Genomic DNA, 13,663 nt, shown 5'->3' on the forward strand with positions numbered 1-13,663 from the left:
TCATTCAGATAGTTCTTATCTTAGTTTTGAGGAAAGCAACAAATGAGAAGTAAAGTAAATGTGACAGGAAGTCGTAGCTCAGGTGTTTTTTCACAGGCATGGTCTCAACCCCTACTCCACTGTTAGGTGAGAGCCAAATACTACTTCACAGGCTTCTTTTTGATGCTTGATTTTTAGCATAATTATGGCATGGGGGTTTTTTTTAATTTCTTAGAAGAAGAATATTTATACCAAGATGAGCAACTTTAGAGATTGGGGTTGAGAGAGGAGAACATTTTAGGAAAGCACTCTGACAGGCAGCTGCTTGACTGTGGCCTCCAGGGAACCACCGTAAAAGAAGATTTCAAAGACCAAAATGGATTCTGAGTGTTCTGAAAACATAAACCAACTTGTTAAAGGAAATAGCTTTAGAGTCCTACGCCAATTAGCATTTGGAGAAAATTGCAAAAATTGGATAACGGAGGGGCACATGCTCTGCAATTTGCTGTCTGTGTTTACAGTCCAGCATGGCAAAATAAAAATTGAATTAGCAGATGACCTCAGGAAAAATAGAGACTAGAATGTAACAATTATTTTGTTGATATACACATACAAGTCTGCATTTTCCACACACCTGTGTGGTCATGTAAAGACTCCTCACAGTACCATGATGTCCTGATCTTACTTATTACTTTGAGTTTGCCAGTGAGGTGTGTATCCTAGACTTGTCACAGGCATGCAAATAGTTAAGGAAGACAGATACTCACCTCTTTGCAAACCTATGTGTTTTTCAGCTTCTATACTCCCACCTGATCATTTTTCCTCTTCTTCCAGTGGTCTTTGTACTTGACTGGGATCCAGCAAATGAACACTGTATAGGTTGCTCAGTTTTGTTGGTTTGGTTTGGGGTTCCTTAATTCTTGTTTGCACTGATGTTTTTTTTTACTCAGCACAGGCTGAAGCAAACCAGGCATAGATGGAATATGGTATTATCTCCATAACGTATTTCAACTTTTCAGCAGAAACAATTTCAAGAGTTAGTTTCAAATTTACACTAAATAGCTGGACTAACACATCCCATGCTCTAATCTCACCTGAACCAGGGTCAACTGGCATCTCTGAAAGCAAGCTTCATGGTGGTTGTCATTCAGAGTGTGCTGAGTGTTTTCAGCAGGATGACAATGACTTAATTTCAAATTGAAACAAATGAAAATGCTTTCTTGTTCCTTCCAATGCTTCTCTGGGGTGGGGAGGAGGTGAAAAAGCCTGCTCCCTTCCAATTCTTTTACAGTGCTTCCAAGTCTTTAAAGGTCTATGGACTTTAAAACAGTGCGAAACAACAAAGGAAGAACTTTGGTAAGTGATATGTTTAGGTGTGTTTGATTTGAAAAAGATTAACCCAACAATGTAGGGGGGGGAGGTTGGTTAATTCCACAGAAGATCATAGATATTGAGGGAAAGAAAATGGGAATATCTGTGTATGTACTCCAATATGTATGGTGTAACTGGCTTTCTGTCATGGCAGTTCCTGAAATGGGCTGCTGTGAAGTGATTTTTAAATGAGACCTTAAAATTAACTACTAAAAGGAGTGTGGCAAAAATAACTTTCCCACACTCAGCTTTTAATAACATTACTGTAGCTAATGTCCATGTGGAAATTGGGAGACATTCTCCTGTCTGTTTGCCATGGTGCTGGGTTAGAACACACAGCCCAGGGACAAAAAATAATATTTTATGTATTTAAATTTAAATTTGCTTTAATATTCAGAAATACAATGTTCTGGGAAAGTCATAACTGCCCAAAATGAGGTGAGGCACCCCAAGTTACAAGAATCTCTTAAGTCAATTGCTCTTTTTGCTACTGTTCAAGCAAGGAGAGAGGACTGCCACAGGGAACAGCATTATGATGAGTGCCTGTCATAGGGCAGGTCGGATAAGCAAGGAGCTCCTTTTATCTGCTAGTTTTAGGAAGCTGTACCACATCCTCAGCTGCGTGTTAAAACAGAAACCAGCAAATTTTCTTCAACCTTTTTTTTTTAAAAATCTTGGTGATGGTTTTTTTTTTGGGGGGGGGGGTTGTTGTTTGTTTATTGTTTGTTTTTTGGTTTGTTTTTTTGGGGGGGGATTTGCTGTAACTCTACCTGCTTTGATTTTATTTTATTATTTCTTGTAGGAAGAGTTTGAGTGTTTGGATTGAATGTTTTTTCCTCTTTTTTAAGTACCTTCTCTTATATGATGTATTAAATCTTCCTTGGCAAGCTCATCTTCAGCCATATTGTGTTGGTGGGTTTTGTAGGTGACCAGAAAGCAGAATTCAGAAAAAAAAATTAACAAAATATGTTGTTTGTAAAATGGACTTTGGTGTGATAGCTTTGTAGATTTCATCCTCTCGCCTTGGCAAGTCTGAATTAATTTGTTGACATAATTCTACAAAAACACTTACAAATACATTCCTCAGAGAGATGTGGAAGGAGCTGTAGAATCTCATTTTTCAAAATGTATCTATCCATTTGTGCTGGCTGTTTGTTAAATTTCACAGTGCACTCAGCACCAGAAGGTCCAGGATGCTGTAGTGCCCCACAGGCTCTCAGCATCCCCTGTCTTGGGGTCTCTGGCAGTATGGTGAGGGGAAGGAATGAGCAGGGTCCAACTGCTGTGCTGTATGCTTCATCCAGGAGAACATGTGCTAGGAACACATTGAAGGAGATGCCCAAGGGTCACAAATGCTCTTGGATGTCAAATAAATGTACATGCAACAAACTGAAATCAATATGAAAGGCTGGCAGAAGGACTTAAACTCCAAAGTGAGAGCCCTGGGATATTTCCTTACAGACTGTTTGAAATCTTAGATGATTTACATGAAGTTTGTGGAGAAGGACAAGGTGAAAGGGCCTTGGCTGGATCATAACATGTTCCATATTGCAAAGCTGCCTACAAGAAGAAATGGATGCAGTGTGTGGTACTCAGTGAGTTACCACTTTGCATCTGAAGCAATAAGATTTATTTAGCCTTGGAAATGCTGAAAAAGTAAGTAAGAAAACACAAGGTGAACTTTTTGGATTGGGTATTTTAAAAGGAGAAGGGTAAAATACACACTAGAAAAGTTACAGTAAATGCTACCTATGAGTTCTTCAAGAAAACAATCTTTTTGCAGTCTTTTTATAGGTTGTGCTGGAGAGAAGCCCCTGTGCTCTTTCCTCCTCCCCAGCTGGGAAGACAGGCTAATTGAACAATTTGATAAGAAAATACATTTGTTTTCCTGCACTTTTCACAAACGAGTCTCTGAAAGCTTAGCTTCTCATAGCGGTAAGTGTGCTGCATCCTGTTAGTGATTCTCTCTGTCATACTCTACCACAAAGATGACGACTGTGCATCACTCAAGAAAGGTGTTGGCCAGCAGCCATTGACTGTACTGCATTTCTCTCTTGTGTGAGGTAGAGGATGGAACATGTGCCACCACTGAGGGCATTAGAGGGGTTTTGGTGACCACACTGTTTATGTTAATGGTACCAGGCATGGCAGAAAAGGCAACATTCTACTCTTCAAAAGGGAGAAACAGGACTGGAAGAGAAAAAGAAGGAGATGCTCATGCTTGCTTGATATGAAGCAAATGTATGTTGCTTATACTTCTCTCAGAATTTTTGATGGCCAAACTTACTGGGTGCTGCACTAATATAAAAAACAACCTCTATTTAATTGCATTGAGACCGTTTCCTGAAACCAAATAACTTTATGGCTGATAAGTAAACAAAAAGACATGATATGAGCATGAAATAAAGCACTAGCTGTATCTGTGCCTGTGATGAAGTGCAGACAGGCCCCATCTCAGCTAGATTCAATACAGCCCCTAACCCACCATTCCTAGGGATGAGGGCAGGCTGAGAACTCCCTGGGCACTCTCTTCTCCCACTGGCTGAAACTCTGGTGAGTGCCAGCCCAAGGGTCTGGTTGCCTCTTCACATAAAATATCTCTCTAGCCTCTTTATTTCAAATCTTAGTTTTTCCACAGCTTTCTCAGACATTTCAAAATTCCTTTATATATGTTCAGTTTGACTGTGTATTTAAAAAAAAAAAAAAAAAGAAAAAAGAAAAAAGAAAAAACTGACCAAAAAAGGTCCAAGAAAGAAGTCCACTAATCTTCATAGTGCTTCTCCTTAAGAAAGAGCAATGGATACCTGGAACACGGCCATAGATTCAAATCACTGAGATAGCAAATACATCTAAGCTTTTGTGTGGTAAATTATAATGATAACCAAAATGCCGTGCAGCAGGGTATCAATACCTTGGGAAAAGTAGGAAATTAAAATCAGTTTAACTGATATGTTGGCAAGTGTTAACTGCATTTTATATGAAGACTTTATCCTTTAATGAAGCACAATTTTCCTGCAGAAACATTTGCTTTTAAATTCAACTTCATACATACAGTGAAAGTATTTACAATTAAGTTTGTTCTTTCTGTGTACCTTTTAGAGAGGCTCCCACTAATAGAAAGAAAGAAAGAAAGAAAGAAAGAAAGAAAGAAAGACAGAAAAAGAAAAAGAAAGGAAAAAAGAAAGAAAGAAAGAAAAAGAAAGAGAGGACTGCAGAATGCTTGGGTTTGTATATATTTTAAAATGACAGGTGGTATTTCAGTTCCACTAAAAATGAGTAAATACATTCAGTGCAATCAATTCATCATTAATTTGAAAGTCAGACAACAAGTCTGTCATTTAAGATAAATATTAAGGATGACAAAAACTTCAAGGCAACCATTATTAAACTAAATATTTTGTTGATTTCTTTTACTGGCTGTTTAGGCTAAACTGTGGTTTCTAATGCTCACATAAAAAGGAGTTATTAGTGCTTGTTCTTCCAGTAATGTAGACATTAGGGAGGTAAGGTGTGCAAGATGCCAGTTTTCATTCTAGTTCTTTTAAAGCTCTTTGCTGTCAGGAGAAGTCAAAGTGTTTTGCTTCTCTTCTATGGAAAATTGACAGTTGATAGGTGAAACTTCAGGAAAAATTAGGGAAAGTAGATATGTAAATTCCATTGGGGGAATCAATCTTTAACAAATATATTTAAATTAATTCAGTGTCCTTTTCTTTGAAGAGTGGCAGGGTGCAAAAAAATGATTTTGGATTTCTTTAACAGCATCTAGAAACCTACACTGCCTCTTTAAAAATAAATTACTAACACACCCCACTCAAGAAATCACAAAGGGAGAGAGTGATATTTGAAATTAATTCAAAAATTTCTCCAACATGTCTCCAGCTGTCAAAAATGCATTGAAGATATGCCAAACATATTTCAAAACACTTTCTGTAATTTGAAGATCTCTCAAGTAATTTTTACTCCCAAAGTAGATCTTTAATGGACCCATACTTCTCTCTAAAACTGTGGGATGTCTTTTTATTTAGGTCCCTCCCATCTTTTTTCTTTCCCCACAAAAACAAACAAATGAACAAACAAAACCCAAACAACAATCCACAGAAACCAGATAGATAAGGAAATGTGCCAAGCTGTTTGGGTCTGACTTTTTTCTTTTTCTTGGTTTATTTTTTTTGAGAGAGTAAAAATTAGTTCTGTGGTGAGTGCGCTCAGGCTGGGCTTTGGGGTTCTGTACTCAAGGCCTGTGTAACCCTGGATATGTTGTAAGTTCTTTGCTTTGAGTCTACTCCAACAAAATGATGCCCCAAACTGAGTATATGGAAGATAGAAACCAAATATGCTGAATATTTACTGAGCTATTGGAACACTGAGGGTGCCTGAATAGGTTTTATAGTATGGTGCTACTCACAGAGAGATAAATACTTCCATTAGAATAGTGAATTCACATTCTGTGCTGTCAAATAAAAAGTGGTAACACTAGCTGAGGATCACCTGGTTGGCCCATTTTGTATAAATACTCATTTTGACAGATGCTTCTTTGTACTGGAAAGGCCTAGAACTCCTACTGTATTACACATTTACATTCTGCTTTATCTTCAAAATACTTTATAAATGCTTCAGTATCAATCATCTTAATATATTTATAAAGACAGGTAGCATTAATACCTGTCAATAGATGGGGGAGTTTTTAGCTTGATAGTCTATACTCCCAAGGCTATTTGTGGCTTTGAGTCTATACTAGCATAGAGCTTAGAAATCTCAGTGTCCTTTCCTCTTTGGTTGAAAAAAATATTTGCAGAGCTGCCTGTCTATGCAGCACCCGAACCTTTCAGGGTTTTAAGTGTTCCATTCATACACAGTGCTAACATTTTAAATGTATTTATTAAGACCATGATTCTAATCACATTTACCAACAGTTCGAGAGAGATTTCTGGAGATACATTTCCTATAGTTTACTGATGTATGCAAAGCCATACACTTCTTTGTTGAAGAAACTTCATGTCAATATTCTTTGCAAGACTGTACCTTAAAACGCCATTATCAGCAAGGTGTTTCCATGGGAAGCCACAACCAGCTGAAAACCATAACTCCTCCTTATTAAGAATCCACTCCAACCTCTGTTAAAATCAATGAAAAGATCTTTCTGACTCCAGCAGGTACAGAATTGCTCAATAAAACGTGGAAAATGCCCACAGGTTATTATTGTTCAGTCCATAAAAAGTCAGCCAAAAACTTACTATTTTTCACAATGTAATGTGTGTACATGTGCTTTAAAAGCACTGGGGGATCCTGGTTCTTCAATACACCATTCACTGGAGTCAAACATTGGCAAACAACCCTCTGGGCTCAGGAGCTTTTACTGACAGCCTTTTGTTCATACCTGCTAAGCCATTTAAATTTCATACGACGAGCATGTCTAAGATCTCTCTGCCGAACTGTAAGGAAATGTCAAAGAACCCAAAACGTATTTCCTGAAAATATAAAGGAATGTTCACAATAAAATCACAGGGCCCTAAAACCAAGATTTTAAAGCCAGGAGCCATCACAATTCACAGGGGTGACCAACTACTTTCTGAAGGTGTTAGCATTTTCAACATGATCATTTTTATACCAAGTCCAAGAACTTGGAACAGAGCAAGATTGTAACTTTAGAAATGTATATTTTATCTTTATCTGTGGGCTTTAGCTGATGGTGAAGCAGCATAAAATTCTGTGGAAAATTATCCTTCCTTTTCAACATGGCTCCTAATTTTAAATTCCAGCAGGATCTTTCTGTGCCTTTGTCTGCAGGATTGAAAAGCCCTGTACCCGAAGTGACTCATTCTATGGAGACTATGAGCAGAGGCTGTCCATGGAAGTAGGAATGTTAAAAAAAAAAAAAAAAAAAAGAAAAAAATCAAAACAACTTTTTGGCATCATTGAAATATTCTGTGCAATGAGTGCTTTATATTTTCAGGTGAAGTTATAAGCAATTGTTGGAGTCGCATAAATGTTAGGCTAACAAAGTTAGGTTTCTTTAGAAGGAATGATTGCAGTGTTTAAGAGCTGATCATCTTTGGCTTTAAGGGGAAATTAATCCCATTCACCCGTGCATACCAAAGTAGCAGAAAAAGCTTGTACACAAAGATCCACACACCATGTTGTAACTCATGTTACAACAGCTCATGTTTCAATTAGGTCTTTAGCCTATTCAGCCCCAGTCTCTCCAGGACTAATCCAGGTGTACCATTGTAGAGGTTAGATTTTTTTTCTTATGTTGGGGACAGCTTGCTCAACATGCTGAGACCATCACCTTACATCCCAAGGACCACTGGAATTTCAGTGTTGTGGTGGGTTGCGTGAAATCGGAGTGATGTTACCAGAACCACTGCTGATTGGAAGAGGAAGATCACAGCTCTTGAAAGTCTCTGCAATTTCTTTTTAAGCTCAGTTCACCTTTGGAGCAGTTTCAGTATACTACTGTTCACTTGACTTAGGTTCCTGTAAATGAAAGGTGACACTACAGGTGATCATCAATATATCGTCTCTCCTTTTCTTTATCAGAATTGTTCTTGATGGTGTTTTATAGTCCTATATTTATTCAAGGCCAAAACATCCCTGGTGTCCACTTGTTCCCTTGAGAGATTATTTCACAGCTCAATGCACCTGTGTCAGGGAGAATTCCCTACAGTTTAGTATTACTTTATTTTTAATGAAAGGTGGAGTTTCCAACTTTGTCCTGGTTCCATTCAGGGAAGAGTTATTCTTTTTACAGTAGGTGTGTCTAGGACTCAGAGGTTTTTCTATACCATCTCACGTCATTGCTGGGAGCAGGGAAAAGAGACTCTTGCTTCCAAGGAGAAGGGGCTCCTTCTAATCAAGAAAATGTGGCAGGAGGAGCTCTCCAGAATTCTTTATTGTCGTGGGCTCCATGGTGAGCATTTTGCACATGAATCACTCTCTCTTTTGTATACTTTTCTTATTACTATTGTTGTTACTGTTCCTTTTCTTATCTCGTTGCCACTTCCAGTAAATTGTTCTTATCTCAACCTGTGATCCTTGCCTTTTGTACCTCCAATTGGAGGTGGGTCAGGGGGAGACGTGTGTATTTTTTTAGTGGGAGTACTAAATTGGGGAATACCATTCCTAAAGCATGACAACATTAATTGATGCCCAGTGTGGGGTATGAAGTGTTGAGATAACAACCTATCTGCCCAGAGTGGACTGGAAACAAATTTGATCTAAGCATTTGTTGTATTAGGTGTGGAGTCACTGGTCACAATATTGCTTGGTCTGTTCCTGTAGATGTGATACCTAACCCTGAATGTACTCCCATATATACTGCTCATGGGGATCTTTTTCAGAGCAGGGAGAGGGACCAGGATTGCTCTATTGCTGTAGTGTGTGGTATCAGTTTATGATACGATAACATCAAGGGCAATGAGAGTCATTTGGGATGCGTATTCACTGTTGTTCTCCTCCCCTTATCATGGGTGCTGCCTTTGAGAGCCCATTACCAGCACATAATGCATCCTGATGCCATCAAGGTACATAGGGGCAGAACCTCATGGTATCTCTATTTCTAGGGTGACAGGGGGATCCCAACAGCTGACTGTACTGGAAGCTGAAGTGATCCTGACTGGGAGCAAATGGCAGAAACACCCCATTATGACTGACCCAGAAGCCCTGTGCATCCTTGGCATAGATTACCTCAAGAAAGGGTATTTCAGGGACCCAAAAGGGCTTTTGGGATAGCTGCTTTAGAGACAGGGGAACTTAGACAGTTGAATACGTTGCCTGGTCTCTCAGAGGACCCTTCTGCTGTGGGACTGCTGAGGTCTGAAGAACAACAGGTACTGACTGCTACCTCAACAGTGCACCATCAGCAATACCGCACCAACTGGGACTCTGTGACCCCATCCATGAGATGATTTGTGAACTGGAGAGCCAGGGAGTTGCCAGCAAGACTTGTTCACCCTTTCATAGTCCTTTATGGCCAGTGTGTAAGTCCAGTGGTGAGTGGAGACTGACAGTGGACCATCATGGCCTGAACAGAGTCACACCACCACTGAGTGCTGCTGTGCTGGATATGCTGGAACTTCAGTATGAACTGGATTCCAAGGCCTCCCAGGGCCTGGCTGTTCTGAGTTTCCATAAAGCATCTTCCTCTTTGGAATTACAGTTCTACCAAATCAAGTATCAAATACATTTCCCTTATGTTTATAAACTCAATAAATGGGACATATCTTTCTGTTGACATAATGCCTAGTTTCATATTTATGGGATTGTTTTAGAGTTTACTTTCAACTAGCTCAACTAATGGCTGCATTTATCTAGAGAATGGTCTGAGCTTAAAACATATTGCAAACCTTCACAGGCTCAGAACTGATTTTATTTGGAAACTTGGAACATTTTATTGACTTTCTGAAAACCAGTAACTAAACCAAATTAATATTCACCAGGAAGGTAGAAAAATATTCTTGGATATAGCTTTCAAAATCCTTTGTTTTGCCTATGTGTCCATTCTTCTGACTTATCTGATCATTATTTTTCAGGTACATTCCCCTACAGTTCTTGGCCACCTTCTGGGAGGATAAGTAGGGGGTTTTCCACATGGAGAGATGTGGGTCCCTGTTTGTGTGCATCTTCCGGAGCAGCTGGAGTTGCCAACACCATGGATGCATGAGGACTCACGGTCACTTTGGCTCTTGCAGGTGTGGGTGCTTGACTTGACCTTCACCCCATTGCTGGCAGTAGGAGATGGAGTGGCCAAGCTGAATGCTACCTACAGATTCACACAGGACATAGGTAGCACTGAGGTCCCAATAGGCTCTTTGGGAAGAATGCAATAACTCAGAAATGAAGATGTGGTAAGGAGAGGTTTGTGATCTCTGTTCTTTCGGTATGGGAAGAATAGGCTCAGATATTGCCTCTTCTCAGTACAGTAGATACACATTTTTCAGCAGCATGTCCTAATCTTCAGTATTGAAACTTGGACAAAGCAAAAGGAACTTTTCTAAGTCAAGATCCTCCTAAGAATTTAGTCTGCAATACAATAATCTCCCCAAATGGTCCCTTATTACCAGCAGTCCATGATGATAATGTGATGATTTTCCACTCTGGGATCAAGGATGTTTTGGAGATGGCAAAATATTTTCCTCTGCATTTGGCATTGCACATCAAACAGGAAAAAGCTCCTGCAGAATATTTGGAGAGCAGATCAGTGGTCCTCATTCACCAGTCTATGTGTTAGCAGAGATGGGCACTCCTCTGATAACATGTGACCAGTGGGTAGCATTCCTGATTTAAATTGGAATCTCAGACAAGTGCATATGTAGTTCCTTCATTGCAACGAAGATGATTGGTTTTGTTAGGTTACATGATAAAAAGCTGGTCTCTGCAACACAGAGGAACAGAGAGGGACAACAATGGGTGGGGGAACCCCAGAGGTATTTCCACGGTACTTCCAGGCACATCATAGGAGAACCATCTCCCCACTGAGGCATGAGGCTCTGAGCCTTGAGGGCTGCTTGCATGCCCCAGCAGGATCAGAGGCCATTTACTGGGTGGACTGTGCCTAAGTCCATCTACTGCAGGAATCCTCACTGCATATATATATATATATATATATATATATATATATTTCCCACTAGTACATCAATCAGCCAGAGAGGCGAACAGGATGAGGCTGTTGGTGCTTGCTGTGGTTTCTGTCTAGGTTTTCCTGTGTGTACTTATGTGTATAGGTGCTGTATATGTCTATGTGAGTGTCTGTGCCTATTGGGAACACATACTTCTGGTTGGCCATGAGAGCACAGAGCTGCAGCTGCCTTCTTCACACTGCTCAACTTCTGGATTCACCAACATAAAACAGGTTTTGTGTTGAATTTTTCTTGTATGAAATCCATGTCTGTTTGTACATTTGCTCTGTTGGATTCAAGCAATTTTGAAAGCCTTTATTAATTTGTATGTGCACTTGCCATTCATGTTAGATGTTCTTTTGTGGTGTTGTTCCTGGCAGTCTTATCAAAGTGAAGAGCCAAATACAAGTGAATTGACAAACTGTAGAAATAGCTTTAGGGGTTCTTTACCTGTCCACATTGTTTTGGTCTATGGATAAAGTCCAGCTGCTGGCACTGACACAATACCTCACAGCCTTGGGAGCTGGTACCAAGAAAATTGGCTTTGATTTCCTAGAATTGCACATAATCTTTAAACATATAAAGATGTCCCACTGAAAAAACTGAAACTACTCATACATTTCAATGCTTTGTGCCTGTAAGAACCAGTTTTTTACAATATGGGTCTTTTGACTACCACTGAATGCATGTGATTTTCCCAACTCTTTACCAAATCAATTATATTTGTTTAATTTCAAATGCATTTTGTTGGGAGGGGAGAATAAGGAATCGTTGTATTAAAATAGTTGATGAGTGCTGTGCATGTTCTCTAGTTTGGCTTTTACTAATACCTGTCACTCCTAGATCCAAAGTCCTGCTATTGCTCTGCACCTGCAGGCTCCCCACTTAGAAAACCTATTTCATGTTCTCTGGAGAAATATTTGTTAAGACCAAGGTAAGTAACTCTTCAAACTCCATAGTTAGCATGGCAGCTCAAAGGCCTGTGCACCAACAATTAGAATTTGGGAGTTTAATATGTGAAGTTTTTAGTTTGTGAGTAATATTGCCTCCTGTAAAATATTACATATTGGTGAAATGAAGCTAATAAGCTTTTTGAAAATAAATAGTCGATTATTTTGCTCACTGTTTTGTCACAATGTCATGCTTTCTACTTTCTCTGACCTCTCAGGGAGACAGGAGAACAGTGTAAGGAAACATGAAATCACAGTCACTTCAGCCTTCCTCATGACCTGAGTCTGCTGCTTATTTACTATGGCCTTGTTCTTCAGACGAGTACTCCAGCAATAACGATGCTCCGTCAAGCTCAGAATAGCAGAGTTGAAACCAGTGCTGGGGGTTTGTCATCAAAGCAGTCTGATTTTCCCTTGGTACTGGGCTGTAGTCCCTTAAAATCCTTTCCCAGTTACAGCATCTCAAATTCAAATTCCCACAAATTGCTGGTGGCATTAAAAAATGTTGGCCATTTTGCATAACAGCATTGTCTCTTAATGTCCATTTACATGATGAAGTCATTTGTATTCTATTTGTATGTCTTAAATCCAGACAAAATATTTAAGACAACAAAATGGTTAATTTCTTTTCTTCAAAGGCTGTTTTTAATTTTGAAGTGAACAAACACTAAACTGTTTTGCCATGCTCCAGGGGGAAAAATAAACCACAACAAAACCCCACCCAGACATGGTGTTTTTCTCCCACTTTAGGCAGGGCTGATATTCAGTATCTTCTTTTCACAGGTTCGATAACCATCACTGACAAAATGAAGTTTTGTAGCAGATCGTCCTGCCCCCTCCCAAGCCCAGTACCCACAGCAACACCCCCCACACACACCTTCTCCCAGCCTGGCATGGACTCTGGGTGCGTGTGGGTGAGGGGACCACCAGTTGCCTCACCCCAGTCCCGCTGCACCCACGGGAGGAAGCAGCCACAGAGGGAAGGAAGCAGAAGTACCTCACCGTGCCACTCCTCCCCTCCGCCGGGGAGCCCCGCAGCGTACCCGAGCACGGCATGCACCAGGCTGCAAGTGTTACTGCCTCGAAAGCTTTTCACTGGTCTTTACGTGCCAAACCCACATGCTGCCTTGCTGCGGACCATGGCCTCTACCCTGGAGAATTTCATTCATTCTCTGGACCCCAGAGCCCTTCCCAGGGTCCTCGAAATCCAATCAGGCGTCTATTTCCAAGGTGAGCATCGAGTGCTTTCTGTCAAGGCTTTGTATTTGACATCAGACCCCCCTCCTGACGAGAATGTGGGGGAGGCAGAGGGAAGATGCTGATGGAGTTGTCTCCTAGCAGTTTCCCAGTTTTCACTTTGAAGAATGAGTGTTTGATCAATGGCTTTGAAAATGTCTTTGGTAGGGTGTGCATTTGGTCTTCTCACTGGCAGTGAAGAAGAAAATGTAGTTAGTCCTCATTGTATCCTGGAAAGAGTAGTGGAATGAGACATGAATTTGCTTTGCTCTTACACAGAGCCATCAATCCAGCAACTACAAATCGCTTCACAGAGTTTATTTGATTAAAGCTACCTTGCACTTCTAGAGCTGCCATGAAGAGGTGCTTTCTGGCTCAGGGAGTCTGGAAAGTGACCGTGAGGTTATCCTCAAGTTCTGTCCTGCATTTGGCGATACTTCAGGTGGTGCAATAATATGAAGTGGTGGGTATGAGCAACACAGGTGACATATTTTACTGTGTTTTCCTGCT

The 13,663-nt window shown here is 40.2% G+C and overlaps 1 protein-coding gene across 1 annotated transcript in view; it reads left to right on the plus strand.

The window, feature by feature from the left end:
- Window positions 1-12,647: 12,647 nt before the first annotated feature.
- THEMIS (thymocyte selection associated) overlaps window positions 12,648-13,663 on the plus strand; it is a 72,792-nt gene continuing 71,776 nt past the window's right edge. Inside the window, exon 1 of the mRNA XM_051792157.1 lies at window positions 12,648-13,147. Within this exon, the coding sequence (XP_051648117.1) occupies window positions 12,724-13,147 (424 nt within the window). The 5' untranslated portion in view covers window positions 12,648-12,723. The remainder of the gene's footprint in view (window positions 13,148-13,663) is intronic.

This window comes from Manacus candei, unplaced genomic scaffold (genome assembly GCF_025592945.1).
Source record: "Manacus candei isolate 608988 ecotype Guabito, Panama unplaced genomic scaffold, ASM2559294v1 h1tg000034l, whole genome shotgun sequence".
NCBI classification, from domain to species: Eukaryota; Metazoa; Chordata; class Aves; order Passeriformes; family Pipridae; genus Manacus; species Manacus candei.